General features: G+C 41.6%; 2 protein-coding genes across 4 annotated transcripts in view; one reads left to right on the top strand and one right to left on the bottom strand.

Moving 5' to 3' along the window:
• The first annotated feature begins 61 nt into the window (after positions 1-61).
• LOC5501222 (heparan sulfate glucosamine 3-O-sulfotransferase 6) lies at positions 62-5,374 on the top strand. 2 transcript variants are annotated; one of them, XM_032369558.2, is made up of 3 exons: positions 62-177; positions 3,711-3,753; positions 4,038-5,374. In XM_032369558.2, the coding sequence occupies exon 3, from the start codon at positions 4,143-4,145 to the stop codon at positions 5,190-5,192; it is 1,050 nt and encodes a 349-aa protein (XP_032225449.2). In that variant the 5' UTR covers positions 62-177; positions 3,711-3,753; positions 4,038-4,142; the 3' UTR covers positions 5,193-5,374. The 2 variants fall into 2 exon arrangements, 1 of the variants encoding a protein (XP_032225449.2); XR_004292611.2 differs by lacking the exons at positions 3,711-3,753; positions 4,038-5,374 and adding an exon at positions 345-2,608.
• Positions 5,375-7,121: 1,747 nt separating this feature from the next.
• Positions 7,122-15,018, bottom strand: part of LOC5501224 — a 44,426-nt gene continuing 36,529 nt past the window's right edge. The window contains exons 41-51 of one of the 2 annotated variants that reach the window (XM_048723837.1): positions 14,396-14,692; positions 13,923-14,210; positions 13,022-13,324; positions 11,969-12,186; positions 11,165-11,413; positions 10,562-10,656; positions 9,813-9,969; positions 9,442-9,508; positions 8,917-9,188; positions 8,030-8,198; positions 7,122-7,699 (exon numbers count right to left, since the gene is read on the bottom strand). In XM_048723837.1, coding sequence (XP_048579794.1) covers positions 7,470-7,699; positions 8,030-8,198; positions 8,917-9,188; positions 9,442-9,508; positions 9,813-9,969; positions 10,562-10,656; positions 11,165-11,413; positions 11,969-12,186; positions 13,022-13,324; positions 13,923-14,210; positions 14,396-14,692 — 2,345 coding nt within the window. In that variant the 3' untranslated portion in view covers positions 7,122-7,469. The remainder of the gene's footprint in view (positions 7,700-8,029; positions 8,199-8,916; positions 9,189-9,441; positions 9,509-9,812; positions 9,970-10,561; positions 10,657-11,164; positions 11,414-11,968; positions 12,187-13,021; positions 13,325-13,922; positions 14,211-14,395; positions 14,693-15,018) is intronic. The other variant, XM_048723838.1, reaches the window with a different exon arrangement.

The following is a 15,018-nucleotide window of genomic DNA, read 5'->3' on the forward strand; positions in this document are numbered from 1 at the left end:
TTTAACGGATGTCTTGTCTCACTTCCGTTCACGTCATGACAGCCAAGGGAATTGTGGGAAGCATGTCCATATCGATAGAAAATCGAGTGCTATGTGGTTTCCCAAGCGATGTGCAACTAATCGCTTTATGTACGCGATATATAGACGCACAAATTTCACTGAGTTACAATCGAATAGGTAAGGTTTGCATTTTTGTCTCTCGTCATGTTCTAGCTTATTTTAATTCGCCTTCACTCCCTACGCTATGTTTTCTAAACGTGCATTCTTCGAAGCTCGCGTCTTTTAACTTTATTGGCTGAATATTTTTTGTCAAGCTTCGATTTTCCCTTTGATTCTTACTACAGGATTTAGGAGAAGAGAGCCTAAGTCTACTAAGGCGGAATGTTTCCGAAAATTTAGATGAGATTTAAAAGATGTGCCTTTGAATAGTCGGCAACAACATGCAACTTTCAGTAATCAATGGTAATGGCGTCTCATATTACGGAGTCGTACGTAAACTTAACCATGTTGCAGCACGATGAAGCCCTTCTTCGCTCCAGCCTGGCCGAATTTCAGGAATTGTAGCTGTTCGTTACAGGTGCAGAACAAGATAAAGGTTTAAGCAGAATATGGGAAATAGCGCCTAAAAGAATCTCGAAGCGTTCATTCGATTATGTTTGAATTCCCCGTAGCTCTGATCATGCTGGGCATTTTACTAGGATAGAACGTTGTCTTTGTGCAGTAAACAATTTTATAAACTGAGAAATGGTATAAACCTACCAAACAAAACATACATGAAGGCTAGGGATCTTTCTTACACTGTTTTTTTTTTTTTTTTTTTATCGAGATACAGTAGGTAGCTGGCTAGAGGGTTGGAATGGGGGGGGGCAATTATGGTTTACCACCAGTAGATCAGTTAATGCCATCTTTGTAAAAAAAATGGACCTAGGAATAGGCTGGGCAGGCCATGACCAACCCACCTATTTTTAGAGATTCTGCAAGAACAAGTATAAGGAAGCAAATGACCCCACTCCTTTTTTTTAAATTCTTGCCTTTGCCCCCTGACCCTCACTTATTGAAACTCCTGGATCGGCCCCTGCTTATACCTAATAATCAACAGCAATAGCAATTTTTATTTGTTACATTACGGAAAAGCCTTAAAATTCCCCCATTAACTCAAACTTAGTTTTTCAGCCTTTTCTACTCAGTTAGCTTGGATATAAAACCCAGGCACATCTTAGTATCCAGATAACGCTTTTCATACTCCTGGACACATTTTACCTTGTTAATTCTAGGTTTCTTGGATTTTCAACTATTATAATTTTTTGTCTGGTTTTGTTGTTGCTATTTGAATTCCATCACACATATTTGAATAATGATACTTTTTTCATGATTTGCATTAAAACAATGTTTGCATTATAAGCCAAGATAATTATGTAAATTGTCCTTGTATACACAAAAGGCAGATAACAGGAACTGATTTTCATCTCCCTTAAAAGTTTACATTTGTAGGTTTATATTGTGTAATAGGGTACTGGCATTAAAAAATGACCTTTTTGGGTGCATGCTTGACAGGAGCAAAAAATGGCAAAATTAAAATTGTAAGGTTGTGTTAGCTTACATTTTGTTTATATTTTGCCTTGAGGTTCCTTGCATAATATAAAACAAAATTAGCTTTAGTACTTTTTGGTAGATTATCCGTTCTTGAGATGTGATTGAGCAAAGTTGCCATAGATCATGAAAAAAGTAGCGATTTTGCCCAAATTGGGCACTTTCAGACAAGTCAGGATTTTTACAATTTGCAATATCTCAAGAACGGATTATCTACCAAAAAATAATAAAGCTTATTTCGTTTTATATTACACAAGGAATATCTATGCAATAAGTCAAACAAATATAATGTAACACAACATTACAATTTGAACTTTGCCATTTTCTGCTCCTGTCTGCATGCTCACATCTTTAATGGCAAAATAACAATGACATAGTTGTAGCTTTAAGTTCACTTACAAATCCGCCAAAAAAATTACTTTTCAGAAAGGGCTATATTTTTTTATCTCTCTCTCTGGCTTGAATTTGGCTTGAATTTGCCGCCTAAAATATCAATTGACTTCTAAAAAATATTTTTCTCACTCTCAAACCATGGCATATCAACCTTTTTTGTCGTTTCTTTTAAACAGTCATGTGGCAATTTGTTTGACATTTTTCTGATACTTAACTTTGTTTTAAGTACATTCTTTACTTTATCAAATAGGATTAAATGATTTAATTAGAAGCCCAGCATTGTATTTCCTACCTAGAACCCCACTACCTTGGACCAATCTCTTTAGAAGATTAGAATGATCAGGATATAAATGGAGCTACAATTTTGAAATAAATGCCTTTCATTTTTTCAGGACCTCTCCCTAACTATTCTCATTTTATAGCCCCCACCTCACCCCCTTCCTGGTACTCATATGATGGCAATTGAATTTCTTTTATGGATCCTATTATCATTAATGTCACATGAGATATTTAAGGGAGGTGAATTGGTGCTGAATTAAAGATAATGTAAAAATAGGATGTAACCCTTCTCTGTCTGTGTAGAAATATATTCAAGCACAACTTTAATAAACAGATGTTTTATGGATGTTTTTGTGTGTTTAATTTACCAGGCACAATCTACAACGTTTTTATGGAGGTAACTCCACTCAGACCCTGAAGTATTATTGATAAGTATTGTTATATATTTCTTAGTAAAGAGGATTCGGTTTTGGGTAAAATTTTGTTTTATAAGGATAAATATTTCAACACAAAGTGCATCTTGTCTTTGAAACGTTTCGCCTGAATAACAAAATATCACTTTATTGAGTCTTATTTTGTTTCCTTTGCTGGCTAAGGTTTTATAATTTGAAAAATAATTTCCTTGATTATAATAACCAGATTATTTTGAGTTAAAAAAAAACCTTTAAATTCGCTTGCCACCTGCCCCAAAAAGTTTTTTTGCAAACTACTGGCTAGGCTAATGCAAGACAGATAAATTGTACAGAATTATACATGTTTGTTGTACCAGGTTATTGAGATCTTTATCGTTAAATTACATAGGTTGATATTTACTGTATTCCAACTATTTTTTTGGAAAGGTACAAATTTATGGACCTCTATACTATTAAAAAGGGTATTCCTTGGTGTTACGGAGAGCTTTGTTTTTGGTGCTCAAGGCCTTTGTTCTCTATTTCATTGTCTCGTTCTAAGGTCTTTGTTTTTGGCTTTTGTTCTATTGTGTTTTTGGTGCTGGTGCTCCGTAACACCAAGAAAGTAAAAATTATAGTACTTTCAAGTTATGTGTCCAGCCATTCTTTAATCGCCACAGGCCGCAAGCACGATGTACTGTTAAGATGGGGCGCAAAAATAATTTGCCGAGTTATCGTCCTTACAGAGCAACGCGCGCTACCGTGGCCACCGTGACAGTTTTGTAAAATTAACTAATATAAACCAAATGGGCAGGAAAGAAGTGATTGACAAGAAGTGATTGATCACTAGGCAACCAGCGAGGCAAAGATTTGATTGAGTGCACATTAATATCTCCTACTTATGATGTTTGTGTTAACAAAACTGAGATTTTTGCATGCTAATTGACATCTTTTTGCACATTTTTGTCTTGGGTGTCATTTTGTGTGCACTATAGAATAGCTAAGGTATTAGCCAAAACTATTTGGCCCCTATTTTTCTTATTGTTGTTATGCTGTTAGTCCATAGATTGAAGCGGTCTGTGAATAACTGAGCTCTCTAAAGGTATGTAAGAAATCGGGTAAGGAGGCAAACACATCGTGAACCTATGAGATAACATACAAACGATAGCACCTTTAAAAACATACGTGTAGGCAATGCCATTTAGGCAATACCATTTCAGGCCCGAGCGGGCTCTGGCTCCAATTTTTTTTTGGTTGGCAAGAATTGCTGGCTAACAAACAAACAAAAACAGTAACATGCTAACCATATTTCGTTCGTGCCCCAAGTACTCTTTGCCCCCTTCCCCCACCTCTTTCATACAACATTTCTTTGGGTGTGTTACACAGGTCTCTAGATAAACAAGTAACAGAACAAGTCATTTGAGTCATAGCTCACGCCAAGAAGATCTAGAATCCTTGACAGACCGTCCTTTTGTGGAAGACTTCGGTGGCATGCGAGTTCTTCTGGAACATAAGAGATTTGTTATCTTTCTCGTGTTTGTTACTCTGGTTATTGTATACCTCGGTTACGGAATTAGCGTCCATCGGCATTCATTCGCCAGGAAACTTCTAAACTTTGATAAAACCACAGAAAACAGTACTGTATCTACTACAGGTAGTGCGAATGGTGTCGACATAGCTGAACGAAGACGCGTTCTTGGGAAGTATTTCTTGAGAAAGAAACCACTATTTCTTGGCAAAAAATGGAGACAACAAATTCTCCCAAACGCAATTGAGATCGGGGTAAGAAAGGGGGGAACAAGGGCTCTTCTTAAGGCATTGACATTAAATCCAAATATCTTCGTGTCCGCGAAAGAGATACACTTTTTTGACAAGGAGGTGAATTATAGGAAAGGCCTTGAGTGGTACCGGAGAAGGATGCCCGCGGTGCCAAAAGCAGCGGACACCATCGTGATGGAGAAAACACCGGCTTACTTTGTAACCGAAAAAGTCCCAGCACGCGTCCATGAAATGTCCCCAGACGTTAAACTCATACTGGTCGTGCGTGATCCCGTAAAAAGAGCTGTCTCCGATTATGCTCAACTTAAGTCGAAATCACCGAAAATGAAACCATTTGAAAGCTACGTGGTGAATGGATATGGAAATGTGAACGACAAAGAAAACTTTATTCGAATTGGTCGCTACTGCGAGCACTTGGATAGATGGCTGAAATATTTCCCATTGAGTCAGATCCATGTGGTGAGCGGAGAGAAACTGGTGAAGAATCCTGCCGCGGAGCTGCACGAGGTGGAGAAATTTCTAGGCGTGAAACCGGTTATCTCAGAAAAAGACTTCATTTTTAATAAGACAAAAGGATTCCCTTGTTTTCGCGACGTACGCGTCTCCAATGGAAACGCGACGTACAACTGTTTAGGGAAAACTAAAGGGAGACCACATCCGAACGTTCAAAAGGAAGTATTAGACAAACTATATGCTTATTACCGAAACTATAACGCACGCTTTTACAAAATGGTTGGAAAGGATTTCGGATGGCCGAAATAATGCCTCAGGACATCAGACATGCAACTTCATATCTGGTATATATTATGTAAATATTTTATAACAATAGAAACAAATGATCTTATATTTAATTTTATATATGAAGAAACCTTATATTAGAGTATAAACATATATGTACATATGTATAACGTACATATAAATTAAATTTGTAGTTATTTTTTTAAGGCGCTCGTGGAGATGGTGTAAATCATGGACTGGGTACGCGTGGGAATGGTATAAATCATAGATTGGGCACGGGTGGGAATGGTGTAAATCATGACTGGGCACGCGTAAGAATGGTGTAAATCATGAACTGGGCACGCGCGTGGGAATGGTGTAAATCATGGACTGGGTACGCGTGGGAATGGTGTAAATTATGGGCTGCGGGTACGTGTGGGAATGGTGTAAATCATGGACTGGGCACGCGTGGGAATGGTGTAAATCATAGATTGGGTACGTGTGGGAATGGTGTAAATCATGAACTGGGCACGTGTGGGAATGGTGTAAATCATAGATTGGGTACGTGTGGGAATGGTGTAAATCATGAACTGGGTACGTGTGGGAATGGTGTAAATCATGAACTGGGCACGTGTGGGAATGGTGTAAATCATGAACTGGGCACGCGTGGGAATGGTGTAAATCATGGACTGGGTGCGTGTGGGAATGGTGCAAATCATGAAATATGCACACGTGGGAAATCATGGATTGGGTACGCGTGGGAATGTTGTAAATCATGGACTGGGTACGTGTGGGAATGGTGTAAATCATGGACTGAGTACGCGTGGGAATGGTGTAAATCATGTACTGGGTACGCGTGGGAATGATGTTAATCATGGACTGGGTACGCGTGGAAATGGCGTAAATCATGTACTGGGTACGCGTGGAAATGGTGTAAATCATGGAGTGGGTGCGTGTGGGAATGGTGCAAATCATGAAATATGCACACGTGGGAAATCATGGATTGGGTACGCGTGGGAATGTTGTAAATCATGGACTGGGTACGTGTGGGAATGGTGTAAATCATGGACTGAGTACGCGTGGGAATGGTGTAAATCATGTACTGGGTACGCGTGGGAATGATGTTAATCATGGACTGGGTACGCGTGGAAATGGCGTAAATCATGTACTGGGTACGCGTGGAAATGGTGTAAATCATGGAGTGGGCACGCGTGGAAATGGCGTAAATCATGTACTGGGTACGCGTGGAAATGGTGTTAATCATGGACTGGGTACGCGTGGAAATGGTGTAAATCATGGAGTGGGCACGCGTGGAAATGGTGTAAATCATGGACTGGGCACGCGTGGAAATGGCGTAAATCATGTACTGGGTACGCGTGGAAATGGTGTTAATCATGGACTGGGTACCCGTGGAAATGGTGTAAATCATGGAGTGGGCACGCGTGGAAATGTTGTAAATCATGGACTGGGTACGTGTGGGAATGGTGTAAATCATGGACTGAGTACGCGTGGGAATGGTGTAAATCATGTACTGGGTACGCGTGGGAATGATGTTAATCATGGACTGGGTACGCGTGGAAATGGCGTAAATCATGTACTGGGTACGCGTGGAAATGGTGTAAATCATGGAGTGGGCACGCGTGGAAATGGCGTAAATCATGTACTGGGTACGCGTGGAAATGGTGTTAATCATGGACTGGGTACGCGTGGAAATGGTGTAAATCATGGAGTGGGCACGCGTGGAAATGGTGTAAATCATGGACTGGGCACGCGTGGAAATGGCGTAAATCATGTACTGGGTACGCGTGGAAATGGTGTTAATCATGGACTGGGTACCCGTGGAAATGGTGTAAATCATGGAGTGGGCACGCGTGGAAATGGTGTAAATCATGGACTGGGCACGCGTGGGAATGGCGTAAATTATGGACTGGGTAGCAAATTTATTTATACCACTTTAAATGTAAAAAAATGTACTACACGTTAAATGCATTTTATTACTTCAATATGCATAGCATGCGCGCGTCGCTCTTGCCCTTTTGAGCCGGTTTTATATAATCGAGTACGATCGCAGGATGAGTTTATCGTACATAATGGCCTGTGATCGTCAGCCGTTAAATGCGATTATATGAAGAGCCGTAAGCTTCACCGGGTTGCCCGCTAAGTTGCCCGCTAGCTTCACTATGGTCTTACTGTCTTGTGTTATTTGAATTTGCGTTTCTTGTGGCGATGATCAAATGAACATGAATTTTCTATGTTTGGTGATCTAGATAATTTGACGATGCTACCTCGATGTCTTTGGGCCCGGAAACAAGCGCTCTCTCTTTATAAGCTTACATCCTCAATTTTGACGTTATCAAATGCCTGGCCTGCAGGCTGTTTTTCTTGCAAACCATCCAGCCATTTCTTGCGTGCTATTGCTCGGCTGAGCTCAGCAAGATGTCGGCTCTTCATTTCGTCAACCATGCGTGTCATGCGCGCGTGAAATTCTTCTAGTCTTGTACGCATCTCTGTTATGAGCTTTTTTCTTCTTCTGTCTTGTAAATTCATCTCTGCTGCAACAAATGGGGGAGCATCAGGTAAAATATGCACAAATAAAGTTAGAGAGTTATAAGGATTGAATGAAGGAGATAGTTCGCCCTATAACCGCCTGAGTGCGCAAGCGATACAAATGATTTAAATTATTTTATGAGATAAGATGATATCGATATACTTATAATATATTCGATATAAATAATAATTCGGTAATATGATGGTAGTATGCTGAAATAAAACCCAAACTTGGTTCTTATACACGGGTTATTACTATTTTTGCCGTTTTATCTTTATATCAAAATACTTCAACATGGCTCATTTATTATGTCTTTGGTATCGATTTTGGTTACCTTGAACTTTACGATAGCTCTTTAGTCGACGCCGGAGTTCGTAAGCGAGGCCAGCCATGACAATAATAACAAGCCATACGGCAAGTATTCGCAGGGTGTTCTTAAAGAGGTTACTGGTGCTGTCGAACAGGCCTGTGGAGAGCTGGACGGGAAGGGGTTTACCTGCTCCCTGCAGTAAGATAAGATAGGATCGATCGGATAAGGATTAAACAATACCGACCTCTCAACACCCTGCAATAGGCGTGACAAGGATTTGAACAAAACAAACGCCTAACGCCTTGCATAAAACCTATGTACTGGCTGCAATAAGTTAAGGCGATAACAGACATAAAACATGAACTAAATCCACACTCAGACAAAAACAGATACACAAAACACAGATATAAAACAAGAACATAACCCAGGCGACTAACTAGATTGAACAAGACCATTCCGAACCCAAACAACAACACGAAGATTGAACAACACCATTCCACACCCAAACAACAACTAACACAAATGTAAACAACTTCATTCCACACCAAGACAACAACTAACACAAAGATTGAACAACATTCCACACCAAGACAACAACTAACACAAAGATTGGACATCATTCCACACCAAGACAATAACTAACACAAAGATTGAACATCATTCCACACCAAGACAACAACTAACACAAAGATTGAACATCATTCCACACCAAGACAACAACTAACACAAAAATTGAACATCATTCCACACCAAGACAACAACTAACACAAAGATTGAACATCATTCCACACCAAGACAACAACTAACACAGAGATTGAACACCATTCCACAACAAGACAACAGCTAACACAAAGATTGAACAACATCATTCCACATTCCACCACGATCATCTCAACATAAACTTTACTAACCTTCATCGGTTGTACGTTAGCCTTGATCCTGCCGAAGATCTGCACACGATTGACAGATGTGTAACCATGGAAACAATGCCGAAGCTGTATAGCATCTCCTGACGTCACCACTCCGTAAGCTGTCTTGTCGTCAAACGCCTTGACGACCCTAAGGGCGGATGTGTCAAACAGATCTGGACGAGCACCGCCGGCAAACGAGTCGACTAGAGCACCATCCACCTTCCGAGACTTGATGGCGGCTACCACCTCATCCAGGGTGTGGTACGGATGTTCTAGGGGACAAAATGCGAGTCATTATTTCCGCGAGGGTGGGGGAGGTCTAAATTCAAATGGTCGGTAGCTTTTAGGGTTTCTCTAACGGCACCAGCACCGAATAAATATAAAGGTTAACATAAGCTATGAATGACACTTATAATAAACAATTCATATGCAAGGGGTATTCCAGTGCAACACATCTGTCACTTAAGAATGACAAATTGTAAGTTTCACAAACATTGACTGCGTGCTTGTGCGTTTAATAGTTACCTTCGTCGTAATAGCCGTTCTTCCTCAATCCAAGAAAATACTCCGGACTGTTATGGATTGCCCCAATCTGCAAAATCAAAAAGCTTAAGAATTTACCCCATATGTGAAACAGCAACCGTTACCAAGTTGTGCATAAGTACGTATTCATTGATTACCCTGAACGGGAGGAGGGAAGATCTTGACTTACGACACCTTAAAACTTCAGAGCCCTCCTGAAGGTGCTTGTATTGGCATTACGAGGGAGATAGATCAACAAAGGGTTCAACCCAAAGCTCAGCGAGTTTTATTTTAAACACCTCTGAAAACAGTGTTGTGTTTCGCTGGCGTTTGTCAGAACAATAAATAAATTGTTACTTGATGAGTTATTCTACCTTGGTCCCATAGATGCGCGATTTACTCTTGAGAGTGATTTCTGTGAGCGAGGTGGTGAGCACTCCAGTGGCCAGAGAGACGATGATGATGCCAGTTAGAGTCCAGCTGACCGCAAAGATACGGCCTGAGTAACTGACGGGGGAGCGATCACCGTACCTAAACAAATCACAAGATCTCAAGACCTTAACAAACCACAAGATCTCAAGACAATTAACAAACCACAAGACCTCAAAACCTTAACAAACAACAAAATCTCAAGGTCTAAACAAACCACTATATACCAAACCACGATAAGATCTAAAGAAATTAACAAACCACAGGATCTCAGGACCTAAGCAAACCACATGATCTCAAGACCTAAACAAACCACTAGATCTCAAGACCTAAACAAGCCATAAAATATCAAGAAATGAACAAACCACACGATCTCAACAAGATCTCTAGACCTTAACATCCCCTTGCAGTGTGATATCATGTGACCATTGCTGGAAAAAAGGCTTGTGCTTGAAGGATGAGAACAGATTGACTGACACCGGATCATACGAAATTTAGTCGGCAAAACCTTTCTCTTATGGTCAGCCTAGAGAGGCACAGCTGTGTTGGTTTTGTTTGCACAAGAACTCGAAACATCCGTCAATCATCGCGACCATCGCAGTTGTGGTTCTGTTGCTGTAAATTGGTGCAACATTCCAATCAACAAAGTTGACGGGAAAAGGTGGATGTTGGCGCTGTTTTGTGCATCAATTACCCGACAGTAGTGATTGACACGAACGACCACCATAGCCCCTCCCACGTCCCGTGGATGAACGACTGGGGAAAGTGCCCGGGGTTCATCTTAGAATCCTGCGAGAAAATAGAAGGCATTTGCTTGCAACTTGTAGATTTAACTTAAACTAGACCCGTCAAGACTATGAGTTGGCGCTAATGTCTGGAATTCGTGTGTTTTAGGTGCTTAAGGCTGTGCGCTTTTTAAGGCTCCCCATAAAAAATTGAAACAGTCGTCAATAGAATCCGCGTTTCCACTTTGCCATGGAGGATATTCTCGCACTTGGCTTTAGTCATCAATAACTTTTTTTCGAGTTTTTATTATAATATTCATCTTCATAAACAACAAAATAGGCTGCGTGGCGTCCGCACCCCCCCCCCCCCATAAGTTTTGTCCTCTTAATGGCTCTAATTAGCGGTCCTTTCCCTTGCCTTTCATACGTTAATAAGGGGAACAACAAAAATTTTGCTTTACCTTACTTTCGCGATATTTAGAGAATCGTGCTTAAGATTAAGACTCAAGATTCAATTATAATCGTCTAATTAATTTCATAATAGCCCATAGTAATTCAATTATCTGACTTACCAGGAACCACATAACGGCTCCTGCGATGTACGCCATGACCAGCGGTAGTACAATGACAGGCCAGGTCCCAATCACCTTGTCAAACATGGCGGCTCGTGCTGCCGTAGTGTCTACTTGTCCAACCACGAAAGCTGCGCCAGGCGACTCTACCATCGGGGTGTAACCTAGGCCGCGTTTGTACGAGTCCTGGCCTTTGTAGCCATGTACAGGGAAGCTGAAGTCAGTCTCGCCGTCTATGGTATTCAAGAGCTGCACACAAAAACCATCATTTTTGTGCATATTATAAGACTTTTGGACAAAGATTATTATTTTATTTTTTTACTTTTTATCGACATTGTCAGAATCATGTCGATATGTGGAAAAGCCTTTTGAAAAAAATATACGGAAAGCCCTACGAGTAAAATTTTTGGAATAATATTTGATTTATTCTATTGTCTATGAGAAGTTTAGATCACTCCGGCCATAAGTTAAAAGGTTGGCTAGCCTTTGGAAAGAAATTTGACGGAGAGACAATCAAAGCAACACTTCTCAACACATGTATGTGTATACACCTATTTTAATTAAGGTTCCACTCGGAATTCAATGTATCGTAACCCGCAGTGCATCATTGGTAGCGTATAAATGCCATACGAATGTTCACAGGAACAATTCTACAGAATTCTACAGCTTTCCAATCCTGGATTTGTTTTTATTTACGCTTAGTTGCTTATTTATGTGAAGCATTCGAGTTATGATACATGGATTCTCCGAGTGCAACATTACCCCAGGTTTAAATGTGTATATGAAGCTCACGGTTATTTTTACCTCATCAATAGTTTTCTTCTGTGCCGTATTGTTGTGCCCGTCCACAGTAAGATCAAGCCGTGATTGGCCGTGATCAGCGCAACTCCCACAACATTGAACCAACATCTCCTGAAGCATGACGGGAATGATCAAGCCTGGACTGCCGTTCACAGTTGTAGTCACGTAGGGCTTGTACTGGCGCCAGTTGGTCGTTAAGTTCCTCTTACATCTGCAGGTCTCTACAAATATCATATCAGTGGATGATGAGGGAGAGGGGGGTAATACACAACAGAAAATTTGAACTCAAACCTGTAGCTCACGATAGTTGTGGTAATCTACAACAAGGGCTTAGCCAACTTGTATTTCTCTTTGTGTTTACCCATTTCCTTAATCTATTTCTAGGTACAACATATATGCTGCATGTACATAGCCTGCAATACATCCCAAAGAAGTCTACCAGTCTGAAAAGCAGGCTACATGTACACAAGGGCACTTTAGCCTCTTCGAGCTGTACTACGTGGATCCAATTGATAACGATTTCGCTGTGACCACACCCTACAGTCACGTGTTTACGATTCTACTCCTGCATTTGCCATTTTTACGATGCGCGGGGATTGGGTCTAGTCGATAAGCGAACAGCATGCAGGGAGGATTTTAGGACACAATTCAACACGACGTCGAAAGATGTTGTAAATCTTTAATAACAAGGATATTCTGGGAGAAAAATTGCCAAAACCTACCATTTTCTAGCTTATTCAGTATCACATGTTTACGACGCCATGTTGAATTGCGTTTAACATGCTTATCAGATCGACCCAGTCTCCCACGCAACGTCAGAAAGCCGAATACGAAACAGGGCTTAAACACGAGGTTCCGCAAGGGAAAGGGAAAGGTTTAGAATATGAAATTTGAATTTAGCGCTCAGAGCAATTGTCCTAACATGTTGACGCATTGACGGCTGATTGATGACTGATCGTTCTTGAGCCCGGGGGTGGGAGGAGCTTCCCCCTTTATAGAGTTTTCATGCACCTCACCATCTTCTAATAATGTAATGAGACCTGTATGCACAATCACCTCCAAATGTCACCCCGGCTGGACCGACTCCCCTTCTTGTTCTAGCGGCCACTTCGATGCGATAGACGGCGAGCGCTCGAAGATCCCTCAGTACAGCAGACGTGTTGTCCGGGGGAACATCCAATCCAACGTGCTCCTGCGTGCTGACCGTCTCGTCACCCAGACGCACGAGGACGTACCGGATGTAGTACCCAGTCAGCACGCCGTTCATGTGTTCGGTAGGCACTGGTACCCAGGAAACCGGTATGGTGGTTAGAGTGGTCCGGTTCTGGGCGGTGATGTTTGATGGAGCTTGGCCAGGCACTACAAAAACATAAATGTCATGATCTCCTGAATTTCAGAAATGGGAATATCCCGAAAACACATCCACAGCGTGATTACGATGATGATGCGCCTAGTATGGACCTTAACCCGTCACTCATCCATTAGCAATGATAAGAGATTTACAAAACTAATCATCTCTCACCGTCTTCTACCGTCTGTAACATGTTGACGGTCTACCTCCATTAGCTATGATATGAGATTCACAACATTTGATCACATTTCAACGTCTAATTTCGTGTAAACCAAGCTAATGGTCTACTTAAATTTAGTATTTATTTTATGTGAGTTACAGTATTGATAATTGGGAACTTTTAAGTTCCGCTAACCGGATGATAAATGTTGTTTTTCTTTGAAAGTTTTTGCTCCAACCAATAAAAGAAGACGTATCTGTTCTAGCACGCGGTCTAGAAACATGCCAGCGTCGTGATAGCGTTAACCACAAAATTCGTCTACTTCCGGTGGCCGTCCCTCGTCCAGAAACGTGTTCGCCAAAGTTCCCTAATAACTATTATTTCCGTCCACAGTTCTCTTTTTATCAGTATGGTTTGTATTCAACTACTTATCGGCCATAGCTCACCGTCTTCTCCCGTGTGTACCATGTGAACAGTCTCGTTCCCATAGCCCTTGACAGTGCCGGCCGCTACTCTTATCTCGTACTGCTCCGCCATTTGTAATCCCGTAAGCTTGATGTCCGTCGCTGCCGTAATCCTCGTCACATACTCGCTCTCCCCACGCCTCCGGTACCGTACTCGGTAAGCCGTTATTTCACCATTACGGTATCCCGCGGGTATCGGGTCCCACACGATGGAAATGACGGAAGGACTTAGAAGCGAGATGTCCATGTTACCAGGAGCCACTGAAGGAACTGGGAGGACAAACGGGTAGAAACGTCACTAATACGACCCGATGCCACAAATGATAGCGAGATCCTTCATAGCCTTTATAACCCTTTTTCTGGCAGGAGTAAGTCGCCTAATCTCCCAGATCTACGGGAGTCTAAGAGGGTCACTTATCCTCCCCACTGACATTATGCTTTATAGCGCGCCATACCTCCTTGCTCCGTGGTGATGTACACGGGGTCACTGTAGTTTCCGTCACGGGTGGTGAACGCAGCGACTGTGATCTCGTACAACGTATACATGTACAGCCCCGTCAGGTTAGTTTCCTGCGTTGAGTACGGCACAGCGGTGGTCCGCGTGGCGGCGAACGGGTGATTGACACCCGTAAATCTTACGCGGTAGCCACGGATCGCCCCGATTAGTGACAGGTGAAGGTTACTCCACTGCACATGCGCGCTGGTGCTGCCGGTAGCGCGTGCGGTCACGTTTGCGGGTGGGAGGTTAGGCACTGCAAGAAAATGAATAGCTCTACGTGATTGGATGGAAGTTAAAGTGCAGGAAAATGGCCGATGTCAAGTGGCAGATCATTCAGATTTGTGTAATAACTATGAAAGTTTGCACAGCCCAAACAAATTAAGACTTTAAGTTTTAACTGGGTGGAACTAATTGTCCTAAACACTTCAACAAACCCGTCACATTTCAAGAGACGGTCAGAAACTTTACCAAGTGATGTATATAAACATAAGCTACGGTTTCACGAAAAAAAACCCTTTTGAAAAAAGCCCTTTTTGAACTGTAGTTTTAGGGGTGGAATAACTTATCTTGTGTGATCAG

The sequence above is a fragment of the Nematostella vectensis genome, chromosome 2, assembly GCF_932526225.1.
Source record: "Nematostella vectensis chromosome 2, jaNemVect1.1, whole genome shotgun sequence".
Taxonomy (NCBI): domain Eukaryota; kingdom Metazoa; phylum Cnidaria; class Anthozoa; order Actiniaria; family Edwardsiidae; genus Nematostella; species Nematostella vectensis.

Excerpts from the sequence above, each read along its gene's own strand:
- LOC5501222 (XM_032369558.2), top strand. The coding sequence starts at position 4,143 with ATGCGAGTTCTTCTGGAACATAAGAGATTTGTTATCTTTCTCGTGTTT.